At 40.5% G+C, this 18,098-nt stretch overlaps 1 protein-coding gene across 4 annotated transcripts in view; it reads left to right on the forward strand.

Annotated features, from left to right (window-relative positions):
- foxp1b (forkhead box P1b) overlaps window positions 1-18,098 on the forward strand; it is a 157,219-nt gene that overhangs the window by 114,517 nt on the left and 24,604 nt on the right. For 3 of the 4 annotated variants that reach the window (XM_072451905.1, XM_072451906.1, XM_072451908.1), the window contains 4 exons: window positions 7,182-7,319; window positions 7,663-7,752; window positions 11,652-11,802; window positions 17,624-17,813. In XM_072451905.1, the coding sequence (XP_072308006.1) occupies window positions 7,182-7,319; window positions 7,663-7,752; window positions 11,652-11,802; window positions 17,624-17,813 (569 nt within the window). The remainder of the gene's footprint in view (window positions 1-7,181; window positions 7,320-7,662; window positions 7,753-11,651; window positions 11,803-17,623; window positions 17,814-18,098) is intronic. The other variant, XM_072451907.1, reaches the window with a different exon arrangement.

Here is an 18,098-nt window from a genome sequence, read left to right on the forward strand (position 1 = left end):
CCCATTCCACCGCTGATCTCTGACTATCAGTCTAGAAAGTTATTATGCCTCTGTGCTTACTTTATCAGCACATTTTCATGTAACTTCTGGACAGACAGTTTTCTTTTTTAATTGTAGTTTGTAAATGTATAATACTGCTTGTATTTTCAGCCTAAACAGTGTTGAACAGTGTGTAACATTACAGCACCTTGCATCAGTCCAGCTTAAGCATGCCTTTAAACAGAAGAAATGAAGAGTGCTGAGCAGAGTGGAGCCGGGATGGGGCAGCGTGCGGCGTAATGCCATGCAGCTGTGGCAAGGCTCGCAGTTTGGGAGAGCTGGAGTGCGAGCTGATTGGCTTGACAGTTTGTAATCAAAGTTGATTTATTGTTCATTAGTAGTGCATTAGCCCTTTCAGGCAGGGGCGTTATTTGTGCAGTGGCCTGTCAAGACGGGGGCTCTGCCAGCACCTGTCATTTCTAAACCATGACATAGGCAACCAGATATTAGCTGTGTACCCAGAAACAAGAGGGTGGAGGGCGCCAGCTAACACTGCCCCCAGCTCAGACTGGAGCTGTTGGGATAGGAGCGGACCAGGCAGGCACAGGAGACAGGGGAATAGTTTAGCAGTGATATAGTGAGGCGCCAGCTGCTCTGAGCTGTTGCTCCACGGCTTCCACAACCAAAACATGTTTTTACTTGAAAAAAGGCATTTATTCATTTTTTAAGGGTCATTACTACGCGTCTCTGTTTCAGATCGGAAGATTAACTCTACACTTGAGATGCCATGTGTTTCAAAGGGTTTAGAGGGAGGATCATGATAAGATTACAGACTGCACTGCTTTATGGCTCAGGATGCGTTTTTAGCAGTTAGGTCTCCTGCAGTATGCGTCTAAGGTCAGATAAAACAGTTATTGTTTTATGTTTTATTGTTTTTATGCCACATTTTTATATTGTGAAATTTTCTTGAATTAAGTAAAATAAAATGTACATATTACACTTTAATACATATTCATATTCTATTACAATTTTTATTGTTTTAAATATGTATGTAAATATGCTGTATGTATAATTGAAAATAGAATAGCTAAATAATTGCATTGTGCCCGACCTTGAACTTGAAGGGAAGTTTGTGAAGAAAAAGGTTTAAGATGTAGATGTGTTTTTGCACAGGATTTATCATGTTAATGTCAAGTAATTGAGTACAACATTTTGAAAACATAATTTGTTGCCCTCTAGTCTGCCGTCATGGAAACGAGGATTAGCGTTGCACTTGCTAGTGTGCAGAGAATAGAAACAAATGTTCGCGGGATGTGTCAGCCATTGTCTTTTGACTTCAGTTTCATTTTTGAGGGATTTAAGAGACTACCATCTTAATTAAATCTCAAATGACTCAAATAGTTCATCAGAAAACGTGCGCTGTTGCGTAACGGTGTGGATCGCGGCCCGCCACGCCGCTCTGCAGTCCCGCTTCCGGTAAATGTGGTGGAAAGAGTGCGATTGGGACGTGCCAGCCCTAAATTGTTGGAGAGTGGTTTGAATGTCTTGATGAGAGTTATGAAGTTGGAGGTGTGGCTTGAGAGGGCAAGAAGAGTGACAGGGATGAACCAACCGTGAAACCTTTTCATTCTAATGGACTGATTCAAATGTTGGACACGTACTTGGTTTATATATTCTCAATGCTATATTTTCAAATTGTTGTTGTGATTCTTATGTGCTATATTAAAAAAACACTAACAAACAAAACACATGGTTAATATTTGGCTTTGGACGGTCTAGAAAAGAGTATATCTACTGAGGAAATGTGTATATTTTTTATGAGAAAGTAAACTTGGTAAAACTTTTAGAAGCATATTAAAGAGTTGAGAAATTAACATATGAACTAATTTGGAACATTGATTTTTGTATCCCGAAATCTGACTTAATATTACCCTAGATACATGTATTTTGTAAATAAACAAATGTATATAAAATGCACACAGGCTGCATCATGTTTTTTATTATTATTATCATTATTATCATTTTTATTATTTTCTTTATTATTATTATTATTATTATTATTATTATTATTTGAGCTGTGTGTGTATTTTGCCCACCTGCTGTTGTTCACTGTGGGAACTGTGTGTGTGATATGTTATGGTTGGGTCGACAAGGCACGGCTCACTTTCTCTCTGCAGTTTATTTGTTCAAAGCTGACACTGCAGCCGGCTGATGAAAATCTGTTTGTTTGCAATTGAAAAGTTAATTAAAATGCAATCGACTTGTTTTTACAGTTGTTCCCTTCGCATTCCTCCTCCTCCGCATCATAATTCCCTTTACACAAAACACTGAAATGCAGGCATACAGCAGTCACGCTACCATTACAGGTAGAGACTCTGCATATTTCACAATGTCATCAGTTTTAGTTCTTCTTCTCTTTTTTTTCTCTTTTTTAATCTACATACATTTTATTTTTATTTTTTTACTCAAATCACACAATTTCTTGAAAATGAATTTGGCTATTTTAAGATTTTTTTTGTATAAATAGATAAGCTAGAATTACATGCAAATATATCCTTTCAAAAAGGCTATTGCATAAATCTTTGACAACCCAAATGAAACACCACCATCTGAGAGATTTTAATCACCTACGATACAGAATGTGCCTCTCGTCTAGGGCTAATTACATTTGGCGCTGAAATGCTCATTCTGCGACATTTTCATGCAGGAGATAAGTGACGATGAGAAGTCTTTCGCTATGGAAGGCCAAGGTAAAACAACAGCAAAATACATAGCGCTCCTACATTTTTTCTTAGGCTTCTTATCACTCTTTTTCTTCACTTCTATATTCCATTTGAAGCCTCGCTGATGAAAATGTGATAATTCCTCCGTATGCTTTTTTCTTTCCTGAGAGCAGAGCAGCTCCTAACGACGGAGCAGTGGACAGTCAAACGTGTGCCTATTTCCACGCCTGTTCATACTATAAAGGCAATGGCTCGTAACAGACTTATTTACCCCGGCTCCTTTTCCAGCAGTGACATTACAATCAACCATGTGGATTAACTGCTATCCTATCCTTTGAATAATGAAGAAATAATATAAAAGTTCAAATTGTATTCTGAAATACATTGTTTCATGCAATGTTGATATTTAGACCATAATAGCTCATAAAATGTATTGTAATTCCAGGGAGACTTTTAAATACATAACCAAGCATTTTAACCACAGACTTGTGTGTTGAAAAGATAAATGAATAAACTCACTTAGTTATCTTTGGTGGGAGTTGCTGTCTATAATCTTCTCTGTTGATTGATGAGTATCCTATTGTATTGAAGTTTATTGTATTTTATTATGACTTCACAGGCACACCCAAGACAAACTTTCCTTGACGGGACAATAGTTTAGCACAACTTAACTTTTGAGTTTTGTTGCTCTGGAATTTTTGTTGTGTTTGATTTTCCATTCTGAATCCTTTGAGAATCTTTTAGAAGCAGAAAATAGTCTAACCTTTGCAGTATACAGTTTGTACTATGACTTTGGATATATCTTGTGTTGTTTTCTCTTCCACGATTCTTGTGCTTTTTTGCATCCTTTATAATAGTTTTTTTCTCTTGTCTTTGAACACAACATATTACAACAAGCTGTTTATGGGTTTATTTCTCTGCCTCACAACTGTGCTTTGTTTAATTAGTCTCACTGTTGACATATTAGATTGGCATTTTGCTACACAATAAACAGGTTATGGGTTCAATGTCTTTTATTGTTAACTCTCATCTCAAGCTTGTTTACTCACGCTGACTGACATGGATTACCAACTTGAACTGTTGCTCAAAGGAATCAATTTAATAAATGAAGTGATTGTCAGTTTCCCGTAATACCTTTGGCATGGGCCCAGGGAGTAGAGAATGTCAGCTGGCATTGTCTCCAGACATTTCAGCTCTGAATATGTGTCATGCAGGCAATAGAGGAATCACTTGTTTTATTTGGATTATAAATGCAGTTCCAATCAGTGCTAAATACACCTATAATGTTATCATATAGTTTATTTATATATTATAGTTTATTGGAAATCCCATACTTGCTACTTAATCACAATATTATAATGTGTTACTGTCTGCAAGTGAAGGTATGTGACATGTTGCCACATATGAAGCCGTAAGTGTTTTGTGTGTGTGTGTGTGTTTGAGTGTGCACTTGAAGCCTCAGAGCGTCATGTGTGTGTTTGAGTGTACACGTGAAGCGTCAGAACGTCATGTTTATGTTTGAGTGTGCACATGAAGCCTCAGAGCGTCATGTGTGTGTTTGAGTGTGCACGTGAAGCGTCAGAGCGTCATGTGTGTGTTTGAGTGTGCACGTGAAGCCTCAGAGCGTCATGTGTGTGTTTGAGTGTGCACGTGAAGCGTCAGAGCGTCATGTGTGTGTTTGAGTGTGCACGTGAAGCCTCAGAGCGTCATGTGTGTGTTTGAGTGTGCACGTGAAGCGTCAGAGCGTCATGTGTGTGTTTGAGTGTGCACGTGAAGCGTCAGAGCGTCATGTGTGTGTTTGAGTGTGCACGTGAAGCGTCAGAGCGTCATGTGTGTGTTTGAGTGTGCACGTGAAGCGTCAGAGCGTCATGTGTGTGTTTGAGTGTGCACGTGAAGCCTCAGAGCGTCATGTGTGTGTTTGAGTGTGCACGTGAAGCCTCAGAGCGTCATGTGTGTGTTTGAGTGTGCACGTGAAGCCTTGTGTATGTTAGATCAACTCGAGCTGCTCCAGTGCATTGCCTACAGTCACTGCACAGCTGTGTGAGAACAGTTCCCTCTCTTTTCTCAATGTTTATGTATGAGAAGCACCTGGAAAGGCCAGGGCCACACCTTCACCAAAATTCATACTCGTCAGCTATCTCTGGCATCTCCAGTATGTCCTCTTTTTCACACCCCTGTGTGAGACACAGAGGATCCCTACAGTTATTAGTAACACTTTTAGTACAGTATGTGTACTTGTCTTGGGCTGTTTAGGTTTTCAGTGTACAAAAATAGTCAAATGTACACAGACAATGTATGTTTCCTGTCATTTAATGAGTTGGAACAGTAAACATTTTCAGTAGCCACACATTTAGAGTTTTACAAATCAATTGTCCTTTAATATGTCAACTGGACCTTTTCTAATTTTACTCAATCGAAGCAACTATCTTGAGTATTTACATTTATTTTGTCCTTGGCTCATGTCCATAAATATATTTTGTCCTTGGCTCATGTTCATAGATATATTTGGCTATCTTAGTTCCTCATGTAGGTATAGTCCTCATCCCACAAATAAGCCTATGCACCATATGGGAGGCCTCGAAGAAGAGGCGGTGCTTTGCACTAAATGGGTATAATATACTGGCCATGGCAATATTTTTTAGCTAAAGAGCTCATTCCCTCTCCCTTCCCTTGCACCTTTTACTTAATAGGACCCCTAGTCTTAGGCAGATTTTCACTCCTTCAGCTCAGGATTAAATGGTAGTAGTTACATTGATCAATAGGTTAAAAAGCGTACAATTCCTCTTGCTGCTAATGACCTCAGTAGTAATGGGTAATAAAACAGAGGTCTGTAATAGCCTCTCGGAGCTGTGCACAGAGCAAGCTGCTTTAGCAGTAGTTACTGCTGGAGACACTTGAGACAAGTGTTAAACCACTTTTAAATATAGCGTTATAAAGAAATCTGTTGAATCAAAGGACAATGTTATCTGTTAAAACTGTGAAATGTGAAAATACATATCATGCTCAATTGAATTAAATTTGAATGTTTGTTGTCTGGATGAAATATTTTTTTAGTCTGTTCAGCGGCAGTCCACACAAGACAGAGCTGACGGTTGACCTTCAAAATAGTCCATCAAAATTAGCGACGCTCGGAGGGAAAAAGGACTTCTCTGGATAATGACTGTGAAATTAGGAAATGGGCGGCAGGGGCTATGCAAATGACAGGACAAGTCATGTGCAAAAGGCAAGATGAACTGCATATAAAGACATAATACAGCGGGGAATTAATATTGCATTTTCCTCCTTGTGCCCCTCACACACGTGCATTCACGCCGCGCTGTGCAAATGAATATTGTCCAAGTGTGTGTTAGTCCTGGGTGGGGCACGATGGTTCCTTCATCCTCACGGGACTGTGAGCCTGACACTTTTCAATGAAGTTAAACATATAAAAAAACTCTGTCCTCGTTGACACCTCTGCTCTTTGGGTAGCATTTGCGCCACAAGCTGTTCATTATGGGGCCGCTTTGTTTGTGGTTTATGCTGCAATTGGGAGAGGGAATAAGGTGATATGCATGCTCCGAGCGTGTCAAGAGACTAAAGACAAGAGCCCCTTAGTCACCACTAATTCAGAGATGCATGAAAAATTCAAGTCGTTAGCTTGCAAGGCAGACGCACAATTTGAGTAACCTTGGAAAAGACAGACTTTGGTCCATTGTGTCCAGCGCCGAGAAAGACACTGCGCAGCTACACAAGAGCGTTCCGAAAAGCATCTGATATGTTTTTGCTTTTAATAATATGCAGTGCCTCACGCAGCAGTGAGTGGCAGGCAGCATACAGACACAATCCATGTCCCCTTCAATGTCGGGGCAATTAAGGAGCCCTGACAACAGTGCGCTCTCGGGGTGTCACAAGGAATCACTCGCTTTAAGGAGTCACACACTCACACCTTTGGAACTGTTAAGGGCCCCGGCGTTCCCAGACTTAGCCCCGCCCACTCTTTCTCCAGACACTCACTGTCTTCAATCGGAGATGATAGCCGACAGTGTTTCTAACAAAATGCTCTTATGTGACAAGGGAAGGGTGTGAGTGAGGTGATGTTTATGTTGTGTAAATAGGAAGTCATTCTCTATATATTTGCTGATTGTCAATATGGGCCAGTGTAAGCAAACGGGTACACAAGCATCAATTGAATTGTTATTTTTATTTCATGTGAATGGAAATTACTTACTAATCCTGTAGGTACACATCATATTACAATCATTATTACACATATATTCCAATATTAAGCAACTAAATTGATACCATCTAGTCAAATCAAGGCTTAATTATTTGACTCTACTTTTGTTGTTGTTGGTTGACTGTTAATTGCATGGGGTTTGTCTGTTAATTGCGTGGGGTTTGTCTGTTAATTGCGTGGGGTTTGTCTGTTAATTGCGTGGGGTTTGTCTGTTAATTGCGTGGGGTTTGTCTGTTAATTGCGTGGGGTTTGTCTGTGTGCAGGTTCCAGTGTCAGTGGCTATGATGACACCTCAAGTGATTACGCCGCAGCAGATGCAGCAGATCCTTCAGCAGCAGGTCCTGAGCCCACAGCAGCTCCAGGTTCTCCTCCAGCAGCAGCAGGCCCTCATGTTACAGCAGGTAGATGCTTTTTTTTAAATTCATTTACACATTTGGGGCGTAGTGGTGTTGAAATAGAAATAGATCTTAACCTATCTATTTCTCTGATATTTTTAATTTGTTCAATTTTCATTTCTTTCCTAATCTATCTCACAAGAGTCTGTTACACTCAAGTTAAAAACGTACTTGACAGTTTCAATGAATAATTTAATCTGATAAATCTGAACAATCGCACATCCTGTTTGGTAAAATTTTTGTGGAAGATTGGAGCAAACACATCTACAAGGAATTAAAAAATGTTTACGATGACTAATATTAATATTGACTCTTTTTTGTGTGTGTGTGTGTGTGTGTGTGTGTGTAGCAGCAACTCCAAGAGTTTTACAAGAAGCAGCAGGAACAACTCCACCTCCAGCTCCTCCAGCAGCATGCAGGCAGCAAGCCCCACAAAGAGGTGAGCTAACTACTGATCACACTGCTCCACACAGAATGACCTCAACAATATGCTAATTCAGACATTTGGGACCGCTTCTCTCGTTTACAAAGTAGACATTATAACTGACCTAAATTGCAATGACCATTATTAGTCTGTAGGTAAGTTCCTATATTGTTTAGATGTTTTCCCTTTTTTAATTAAGTGTGTAGACAAAGGAATAGCAACATTTCTTTATAAGTATGTGGATATTATTATTAGACTTTCTGACCAGTCTTGATAAAAGCTGAGACTAAGCATGCGGGATCAAGTGCACATGTGCTTCTGATTGTTGGTTCAGATTTGCTGGATAAATGGTCACAACAACGGACAGATTCACTGTTGAGTACACTGTCTGCTCTGTCCAGAACGTCCTGCTTGAATCCTGTTATATTGTTCTTAAAGTAAACAAGTGAAAGTAGATAATATATTGAGAATCAGCATCAAAGCGGTGGCAAAAACATTACGCTTTTACTAGTAGGCAAAACAAAAGAAAACGAGTCGCACCAATACACCAGAAAGCAATTAAATGTATTTTTTATAACACAATAATAGAGATAATGTTATATCTGTATTCCTCCAATTAAACAACCACAATCCAAATTTCCCCCACTTCAAATGCACTACCTGAGGGACTTTGCCCAAAGGCAGCAGTGGTGTAAAGCTAGTTAATAACGGGCGGATACAGGCATCACTTGTGGAAAAAGAAAATGATTATCACGCGGTCAGAAGAAGTTCAAAGGCGATCTGGGAATTTTCTCGTCCCTGTTGAGATCCACGGCCGGGAAAAAAGAGAGAGAGAGAAGCTGGGATAGAATGGGAGCTGTTTTTTTATTTTACGTTTTTTTTTTTCCTTTACTCGTCTGCATGTACACGTCCGCGCGGCACCACTTCAAAGTCGGCGTGCACTAATTAATGAACTGCGCGCTTCAGTTTGGACAAGTCGTGGCGTGATGCTCCCATAAATCAACATGACAGGAGAGCTCGGCGGGCCTTTAGATAGGACCTGTCACCCCGTTGCATCTGATGTAAACAGTTGACAAGCAGGGGAGGGGGAGAGGGAGAGGAAGGGGTGGCAAGGAGGTTCAATTGATCAGTGAATGGAGAATAAAAGAAAAAAAAAATCAACTTTTGATGCGTATTATGTATGATCACAGGAAGTGGATGCAGCCTCCAGAGGGCTCTCCCCCTTCTGCGTGTTTTTTTTCTTTCTTTCTCTACACAAAAGACAGACGAAGAATTATGCACTGACTCCCCTGTGGCTGCCAGACAATACCCCCCTGTTGTGGCTTTGTGAGGCTTCTTTTTTTTCTCTTTTTTTTTTAAACATCAAAATTTAGTTTTTCAAAGATCTTTAACTTTATATTTGAAGCTAGACAATAAAGGGTCTGCCAGTGCCACTCTATATCATTTGTCATGTCGCTCCCTTGTGCCACTTCTTGTTAACCTCTTATTTGGTGTACGCGGTCTACGGCTTCTTTATGTGTCTCCATGCTGGGAGCGCACCGGAGCACTTGTCAGCTGATGGGACCAGAACACTGAGAAAAAACATGTCAAGGGAGTCTTAAATTCATTTGCGTTCTCCCCCCCTCCTTTCCAAAGCCGCCCTCTATTTATTTAACGTTCTGATGAAAGACATTGTTTCTTGTGAACTCGCCCCCGTATCACTATTATCTTGGACTCAGGCTGTCACTGAAGTGCGAGGAACTGAAGAACATGAGAACTTTCTCCCCTCTGATATGAGAGCGAGATGGAGCATCACAGGCCACAAGTGTCATCTTAACTACGCTGGAGTTCTTTTTTCAATTCTTCCACTTCACTGCAACTGTTATAAAAGTGCACACATGTCTCATTTTCCTGTTCCGGTCACAACCAGAACAGCGGGCACATACCGGGATTGTAGGTGGAACGTTTTGCTCAAAGACTCAACTACCGTATATATTGGGTCCACATTTTACTGCCACCACTTTTTATGCTGCAATAATTACATTTTAGTAGAAGCCAATAGGGTGAAAACTGTATTAAATAGGGTTGTCAGGTTTGAAAGAAACAAATATTTTCTAACTGGTAAATGCTTTCATTACCAGTAAAAGCAATATCTTTTAGATATTAAGAGCAGGCACTTGTAAATAATAGATATTGGGTTATTGCCCATTTTCCTCACAGCCACAGTCCAAACTTGTCCTGGCTGATACAAAGAGACTCCATACTCCAGAGCTGTATTTTTAGAGTGCTTACAGGAGTAGCGCTGGGGGGGTTTGAGGGTCTTTGTGGAAAGCCTAGCGGAGGTGGGTGGGGAACGCCTTTTATCTGCCTGTTTCAGCGTTTAGAGAGCCGGTGACCTGACAGCCGCGCTGCCCAGACCTTTTTTGTGTGTCAGAGAAGTAAACAAAGTGGTGTATCCTGTCTTTGGTAACAGGGAGCGGCACACAGCTTGGCAGTCCGGCTTTTAGTTCCCCCTCTTTGCATCTTGTTTGACAACTGGCCCTCTATAGACCGTAAACAGTAGTTTATCCTGCCAGCTTCCTGTTCAATCCTAGTACAGGTGTTATTTGGGCTGCTCTCAGTAACCGAGTTACAAAGTCATGCAGTTTATGTTTGGAGTCGACAGCACTTTACACAATCAAACAATAATTAATATTAAACACAGACATATTGTAAATATGGCTCTTTAAGATCTAGTCTTACTCAATATGACATTTAAAAAAAGCTTAACAACATAAAACACAAATAATCATTAGACAAAGTGTGCAGTCAATAAAATAAGTTATTTCTATGCAAATGTTAGAGTTTGTTTTATGACCCAAAACAGACGAGAATTGTTTTAACTTTTTCTACCACCATAATAATTTAAAGTAAACCAATTGAGTGTCATAATTCAGGGTTTTTATATGTCCAATTCAACACAAATAAATACATTTTCAAGTGGGACACTGGGTTGATCTTTAGAGATTGTGATATTGAAAACATGTCTAGAAGTTGTGCCTTTCCTCTGTGCTGTAATCATAAACAGCATCTCTCCTTTGTTTTGACTGAGATGGAAATATTAGATAATTTCCTCCTATTTATTGTTACAACACTGTCTGTTTTTGGACTTGTCCCCTTTCATACCATAGCCACTTATTTGTAGAAATCCCCTTTTGACAGTGTGTTGAGTATTTGTGCTCTCGGCATTGGAAAACCCTGCCTACAGATGTAGCGCTGCTGTTTATGAGGCTGTCCCCTGGCTCCGCAGCGGGCTTGGAGACTTGGGAGAGTTGCTCGGGTGGATATTAAACACTTTGATTTAGTCACACATTGTTTGCTGAATTATGAATGGGTGTAATTAAATTCCTGTGGCTCTTATTATGGATGATTAACAATGTTGTTTCATTGTTTGTCATTTGCCGTGCGACTCCTCGTTAATTAAGAGCACCGGAGATGCATGGGCTACCTGTCTTAAGTGGGCTGGCAAAAACGCTTGCAAAAAACCTAACAAAATTACACTCTATGAGGACATTTATTGGCTTTTGTAATGAATGTTGTTTCAGCGTGCTATAAACCTGGTGGTCCTGTTTCATGTTTAGTAGAAAGCCTTTATGAATGAATGGAGGTACACACATGTTTGAATTACTAATTGACCCAAAATGCTGTCTAGGATACAGAACCGTGCACATTAATTGTTATGTAAAGTGGGACAGGAATTGTACTTATTGTAACATACATACAGATGAAAAACAACATTGTATTAAGTTATTATATTGTAAGTAATTACAGATTACAGGAGAATTGTCTCTTGTTTCTTTTAAGTGTTGCTTTTATTTGTGTGCACCTTGTTAATATTGTATAATTTCTGTGGTAATCAATTACCCTCCCTAACTGTTTCCCTCTCCCCCCTGCAGCCCCAGGTGTCGGCCCAGCAGTTGGCCTTCCAGCAGCAGCTCCTCCAAGTGCAGCAGGTCCAGCAGCAGCACCTGCTCAACCTCCAGAGACAAGGGCTCCTGAGCATCCAGCCGGGCCAGGGAAGCCTGCCCCTGCACCAGCTCGCTCAGGGTCAGTACACCACACGGCACCAATTACACAAATATAACAATACTTTGAAATCATTACAGTTAAGTTTTATTAATAATGCATACTATATTTATGAATAACTTTTAACTACTTCAATCATTTGGTTGAATACTTTGTGACATGTTTTTACTGTGTTTTGGCTTGTGCTGCTGGATTAGGTCCATTGTCACTTTGTTGGTTTATACATAATACCTGAGCAAATTTAGACTCACTAAGCACTATAAGTTGTGTGGTTTCTCACACTCAGACCACACCTATTGTACTGTAAATGCTCACTCAACACCACCATGACTGTGTAAATATGGTATTTGGGCCAGTGCAGTTATCAGCCGTAGGCTTTAATTCCCACACAGCTCTTCTCTCATTAGACTGGCATATCAGAGCCCTGACCTTCAGCTCCCTCCCTACACTGCCTGTTTGTTCCTAAACTGCCAGTGAACTTGTCATTGTGAAACCAGTTGTTACTTGATAAGGAGTCAATACTGTTGTTTGGCCAGGAAGTTGTTTGCTGTATTTACTTTTTTAATATTTTGCTAAGGAGTGGTGCCATTGTAACAAAGACGCCATCACAAGAACATGACATGCACTATTCATGCCCTACAAAAGCAAACAGTTATGAAATAACAAGATAAGGGCAATAAAGGCGGGAGGGCCCGAGTTCTTAGGTAATAGACAAACACAAATACAGTTTGTACAAGGCTGTTATTGTTTGGACTGGGGGATGCAATCACCCAATCACAGATCATTGCCATAGGCCCAGGCGTGTCCTTTCTGTGCACTGGCAAACACACACCCCTAAAGTAAAGCATTAAATCTGCTCTTAGGCTACCTACAGGACTCTTGATACATTTTACAGCATTTTAAAGAACATCTGGTTTATAGTAAGACACCATCATTATTTTCAATGTATCATAGCGGAGCCACATCCTAGCAACATATAGGAAAACACAAAGGCAAAGTCATACGACTATGTATGTCTTTTACAAGTCCTGTAAATCCACCAACGTTTATTCAGTTTCCCAGTCTGAATGTCTTTCACTGATAATAATTGATATAAAGCATAAACCACTTGTCTTCCTATTCTGCACATTTTCTGCTTGACTGTTTGAAGTTATTGATGACCTTTCTGTTTTCCACATGACTAAACTTCTTTCATGCTTCAGCAGCCCAGGCTATGCTCAGCAGATATCATCTACAATATTTTGCTGTAGTAGTTAGCAGTGTGTTGAAATTAAGGGTCCCACACTGTTAGGGTGCTACTTAGAGCAGCAAATTAACTGCAAATTACTGTAATGATTTCTATTTGCAATGCAATGTTTTCACTTTACAGTTGAGTAAATGTAAAACCATTTGCGTACACAAAAACTTGACTACCCAAAATATGATCACGTTATTTATATTATAATCTCTTCTCGTGAATTATTTTGACATGGATGCCATTGAGGCATCCAACCCATATTTGTCATCAATTGTCTGGGGAGAATATAATGTGTCATAAATACGATCTTCTGCATCCTCTCCTCACGAACAGCGCGTCCTCCTGACCCGATAAGTGACTCACTGATGGCTAAGTCCTGCCCTGCTACCATGTTTCTGCTGATAAGGAGCCAGACTCTCACTGTTCTTCAATTCGACATGCCAATGCCAAAATCCCTGGAGCACATTGGTTTATAAATACAACCATTTACCTCATCTGCTAACGTTAACAAAATACACATTATGTCATTTTTTTCTGGTATTTATCATTAAACTATTGGTGATTCATTTACATTTTGTAAATCACAATATTCCATTTTCCGTAGTCCGTTGTCTTTCCATTCAAAACTGATTTCTGAATTTATTTATATATTTGTATTTATTGTTGAAAGTTTGAAACCTATTTACGTGACATGGTCTGAAATTTTTTAATAATTGTAAGAAAGTACAGAAGCGTAAGTGAAAACTGAATTTTTTTTGGGGCTCTCCGGCCTTGATTGGGACAAAAGAGGATTGCACAAACATGCATGACTCTAAATACAACTTTTATAAATTTAGATTACCACTACCTACCATTATATATTATTTTAGGTATTTCTAATTTCAGAACAGATTTAGTATAGTTCCTCAAGACAGAACAAAACTCTAGTTACAAGATAACCGAAATTGTCAAGAAAACAGAGTTGCTGCTTGTAGTTGTCTAGGAGAGGCCAGTGGGACAGTGACAAGACAAATCTGTGTGTAATGTGAAAGCAAAGAACGTGCATAGCCACAGCGGTACATGAGGGGCTAGACTCCTGTCAGTGATTGATACATCCAGCAGCGGGCCGGGGGTAATAGTTCCTGCTGCATTTGGACAGGACATCTTTCAGACCTGAGAGGTGAGGCGTATCAGCGGGCCAGTGATTACCGCAACATAAACAGGGGTGGCGTAAAGGTCCCAGCCCAGGAGTGAACAATAAACTAATAGCGATGTCACTGTCCCCCCATGGCACAGACACAGCGAGAAGTATAACAGCTTGCTCTAAAAACCCAGCAGCAATGGGTCCATTTTTTATTTGGGGGGGTGTGATGGCCTGCAACTGATGTCATTATGAACCTTAAATCAACTTTCTGCTTGCTTGAACATGGTCACCTGGGTACAAGGGGGACAAGGACAGGAAAAGGTTGAAGAGCTCGGCCCGTCTCTGTGCCAGCGCTACCTGCCGCGCTAAAATTGAGTTGGGAGGCTGGTGATCAATCAAGTGTCCCAACAACATACATTTTTTAGAGTGCTTGTCTGTATTTCCCCAGTCGTAATGAGTGGAATTCTTGTGTTGAAAAATGGAATCATGAAAGATAAACCAATCTAGCATTTAAAAGATCGGACGAACTCGGAAGAGGAGTCCCAGTGTCATTGCATGTCCCATAGTAATCAAATGGAGACTCCATCTGAAGGCCCCAATGTACTTGTCCAAACGGAAGCCCTCCGAGACATTTGTGTAATGCTATTTTATTGTCATTTATGTGGAATCATGAGGCATAGCTGTTGCGGAGGTTGAAGAGGTGATGCTGTGAGCTGTAAAACGCCGCGGCGTATCCGGAAGGAGACAGCTCGGTCCTAGTCCGTTAGCCCGCTCATCACAGCGCTCTATCCGCTGTGGTTTTGTCTGAGTAAACATCGGTGCCGGGGTCACCAGGACTGCCGGGTAATTGAGCCAGCGTGGGCCGCCCTGTCAAGCGCATCGGCTAAAAATACATCGCCCACTGTCACCGGGCACCAAGTGGGGGAAAATGATTGTTCCCACTGTCCAAGCGTAGGACACACACATCAGCCATGACCTTCCCTCTCCAAACCAGTCATTACACACACAAAAACAAAAGTACAACATCTAAACACATGTGCCTTTGATACAATCTCATATTTTTACCAGGGCTTTTTTTAACACTGAATTGTCATGTTGGGTCCCGATGGTGTCCCATATGTGCACATAAAACTAACTGCCACTGTCTACCATTGTCCATCACTAACCTTTGTCATTGCTCGTTTTACTGTGATTAGCCAGTATAAATCAAATTTGTAGGGGAAAAACGGCATCATTTATGACCAATCCACCAATGCCCCTGATAATAATGCAACTGACTGACCTGGGGATTAGCATTTTTAACAAGGGCTGATATCAGACAATGTTTAACCTGTCACAGAAGTGCTCTTAGATTAGCCCGTGCCGAGGCGTCGGGCAGAATACGAGAGAATACACTCGGGCCGAAAGGAAACAGCATGTTGAACCATCCCAACGAGGAAAGACGCTCCTTGGAACGTGCAAAGGTTATTGATTTGTCCTGCAATCATTTCCTGCTCTTTGATATGCAAACCATCTCGTGTGAATTTACAGCTATCTTATCAGACTCATTTCACAGTTCTTAGCCCCTGTGTCTCTCTGGAGTCCTCCGCCTCATTAGGCCAATGTTCTCCATTACCAGCATAATTAAAATCTTTAGTAGCTTATCAAATTAAAAATATTTTGCTGATCGTATTGAGATCTTCACCTCTCAGTTATTTTCCACAACAGGAATAAATTAAGACTAAGCATTTCGCACATTGTGTTACAATCAGCCGTTTGAAATGGGGCACTTCTGGTATCTATCGTGCAGCTGATGAGAAATGGGTAGAGGGGGTTGGTCTGGAGAATATAAGGAGATAAGCGTGTGCAAATCATCTTTCATTTACCACTGCTCATTTTGAGAATGGATTTAATTAATTGTAATGTTAAACGAGTGGCCTTGGCCATTTGCTCTGTGGTTCCATTCACCACACAGCCGTCCTCCATCACCAGGCTTTACACATGTGGCTTATTTAAGCACACATTTGAATAGTCATTACAAATCCCCAGACCCTATTAACTCTTTCACCAAGCTGAGAATTTTGACTGAATTTTAAAATCACTATATTCTTCACCCAAGAGGGTTAATCTTATTTTGCGTGTCGGCTTTAGGCTTATTTGTGTCAAACACAAGCACACGCTGTACAAATATATGTATATATATATATATTTTTTGTGGCTTCAAAGGGTTCATCTTAAAATGCACAAACACATTATTATCCCTCTTCATCCGCACTTTGGCCCAGAGTGTTGGGATCGCTGTCAGTTAAAGGCAAATAACACAGCTTCTTTTTTAAGCCTCAGGGATGTTTAGGTAATTTGTCTCGCCAATAAAAAAAATATCTCTGTCAGAAGACGTGAGAGACAGACTGCACTAGATAAACGTTTTCCCGGCACATGAATGATACTAGTCTGGTCTAACCTGAATGTTTCCATCCTGCTCTTGAGGAAAGAACAATAATGTATGTAGTGCGGTCCTTATCTTTCCACGCTTTACTGTGACAATCATAGTGCATATGTTAAAAAGTGTAACAAATATGTTAACACTGGTAAATGGTTCTATGTTGCTGGAATAGGCTGCAGTTATACTCAGCTCCTAATCAGACCAAAGAAAAGACCACATATTGTCAGTGCTTTGTTTCTAACCTTTTGCATACTTATTTATGTGATAACCTGAAATTAGTTTTGGCGTCTTCATTCCTTTTGTTCAAAATCTAATGAAGTGCAAAGGGCAATTATATATTTATTTTTAACATGCCTCATCTTACACCAAGTCACTAATAATAGTCGTAATTTCCTCCCTCTAAGGTATATGAGGAATTATATATAGGCCATGGAAAAATATTGAATAACAATTGCCCTTAAAAATAGAGAATTAAGACACATTTATGTGTTAGTAGCGCTCAGAAATGTCTTCTAGGGATGTTTTTTTGTTGTTTGTTTTTTGTTTTTTTCCCAAAGGCTTGTATAGGCAGCCGCATGCTTGACTCAGTAAATGAGCTTTAAGTCTTGTGTGTCAGTTGGAGGCGGAACAGAACGTTAAGTACTTTGCACATTAATGCGCTTGTGAAAATATTACCCCAGGGTCTCTGCTCAAAGAGGGCTGCGATGTTTTCTAGTGCTGCTATTGTAAACTTTTTGTTGTGTGTGTGTGTGTCCTCTCTGTGTCTCTGCTGCTGAAAGAAAATGACAGCGATTATTCAGATTTCATGCCATGTCTGGATGTTAATTATTTACTCTGGGCATGTAATGGGTGTGAATGCCAGGGATTTGAGTGTACAAATACGCTTCACATCACGGGCGGAGACAGAGGAGGGGGCTCACTGTCACTGCAGTACCCTGTAGTGGAATATTGTCTAATTAATACTGGGCTTTGTTTACAGATGCTTTGATTTAATTAAGTGATGAAGAGCAAAGTCAGATTAGCTGTTAATTGATTTAATTATCCAATTTGTTTGTCTCAGGCATGATTCCAGCCGAGCTGCAGCAGCTGTGGAAGGAGGTGACGAACATTCATGTGAAGGAGGAGCACAACAACGGTCACAACAACGGCCACAGGGGGCTGGACCTGTCCTCCCCTACCCTCCCAAAGAACCATCTGCTCAACCAGCATGCCCCCACCAACGGACAGTACCTGAGTCACAAGAGGGAAGGGTGAGTCCAGTGGAGAGATCATACTTGTGTTGTAATGGTTGGTGCTGCCTCATATTTGTGGCACACACTTATCCAATTGCTTCCATTTGTTCTGCCCCCACAGATATCAAAATCATTGTTGCAGGTTCCAGAGTAATTATAAAGAAAAGAATAGACGAATGGGTTGCTAGACTAGCTTTTATTCAAGCATTTTCTTTTAATGTTCCAAATTATGCATGGTGTATTTTATCAGACTCCCACTTCACATACCAGGGCATGGAAATAACTAAGCCCTAACTACAGCAT

The sequence above is a fragment of the Eucyclogobius newberryi genome, unplaced genomic scaffold, assembly GCF_026437365.1.
Source record: "Eucyclogobius newberryi isolate DKJ021-1_F unplaced genomic scaffold, fEucNew1.0.hap1 SCAF_19, whole genome shotgun sequence".
NCBI classification, from domain to species: Eukaryota; Metazoa; Chordata; class Actinopteri; order Gobiiformes; family Gobiidae; genus Eucyclogobius; species Eucyclogobius newberryi.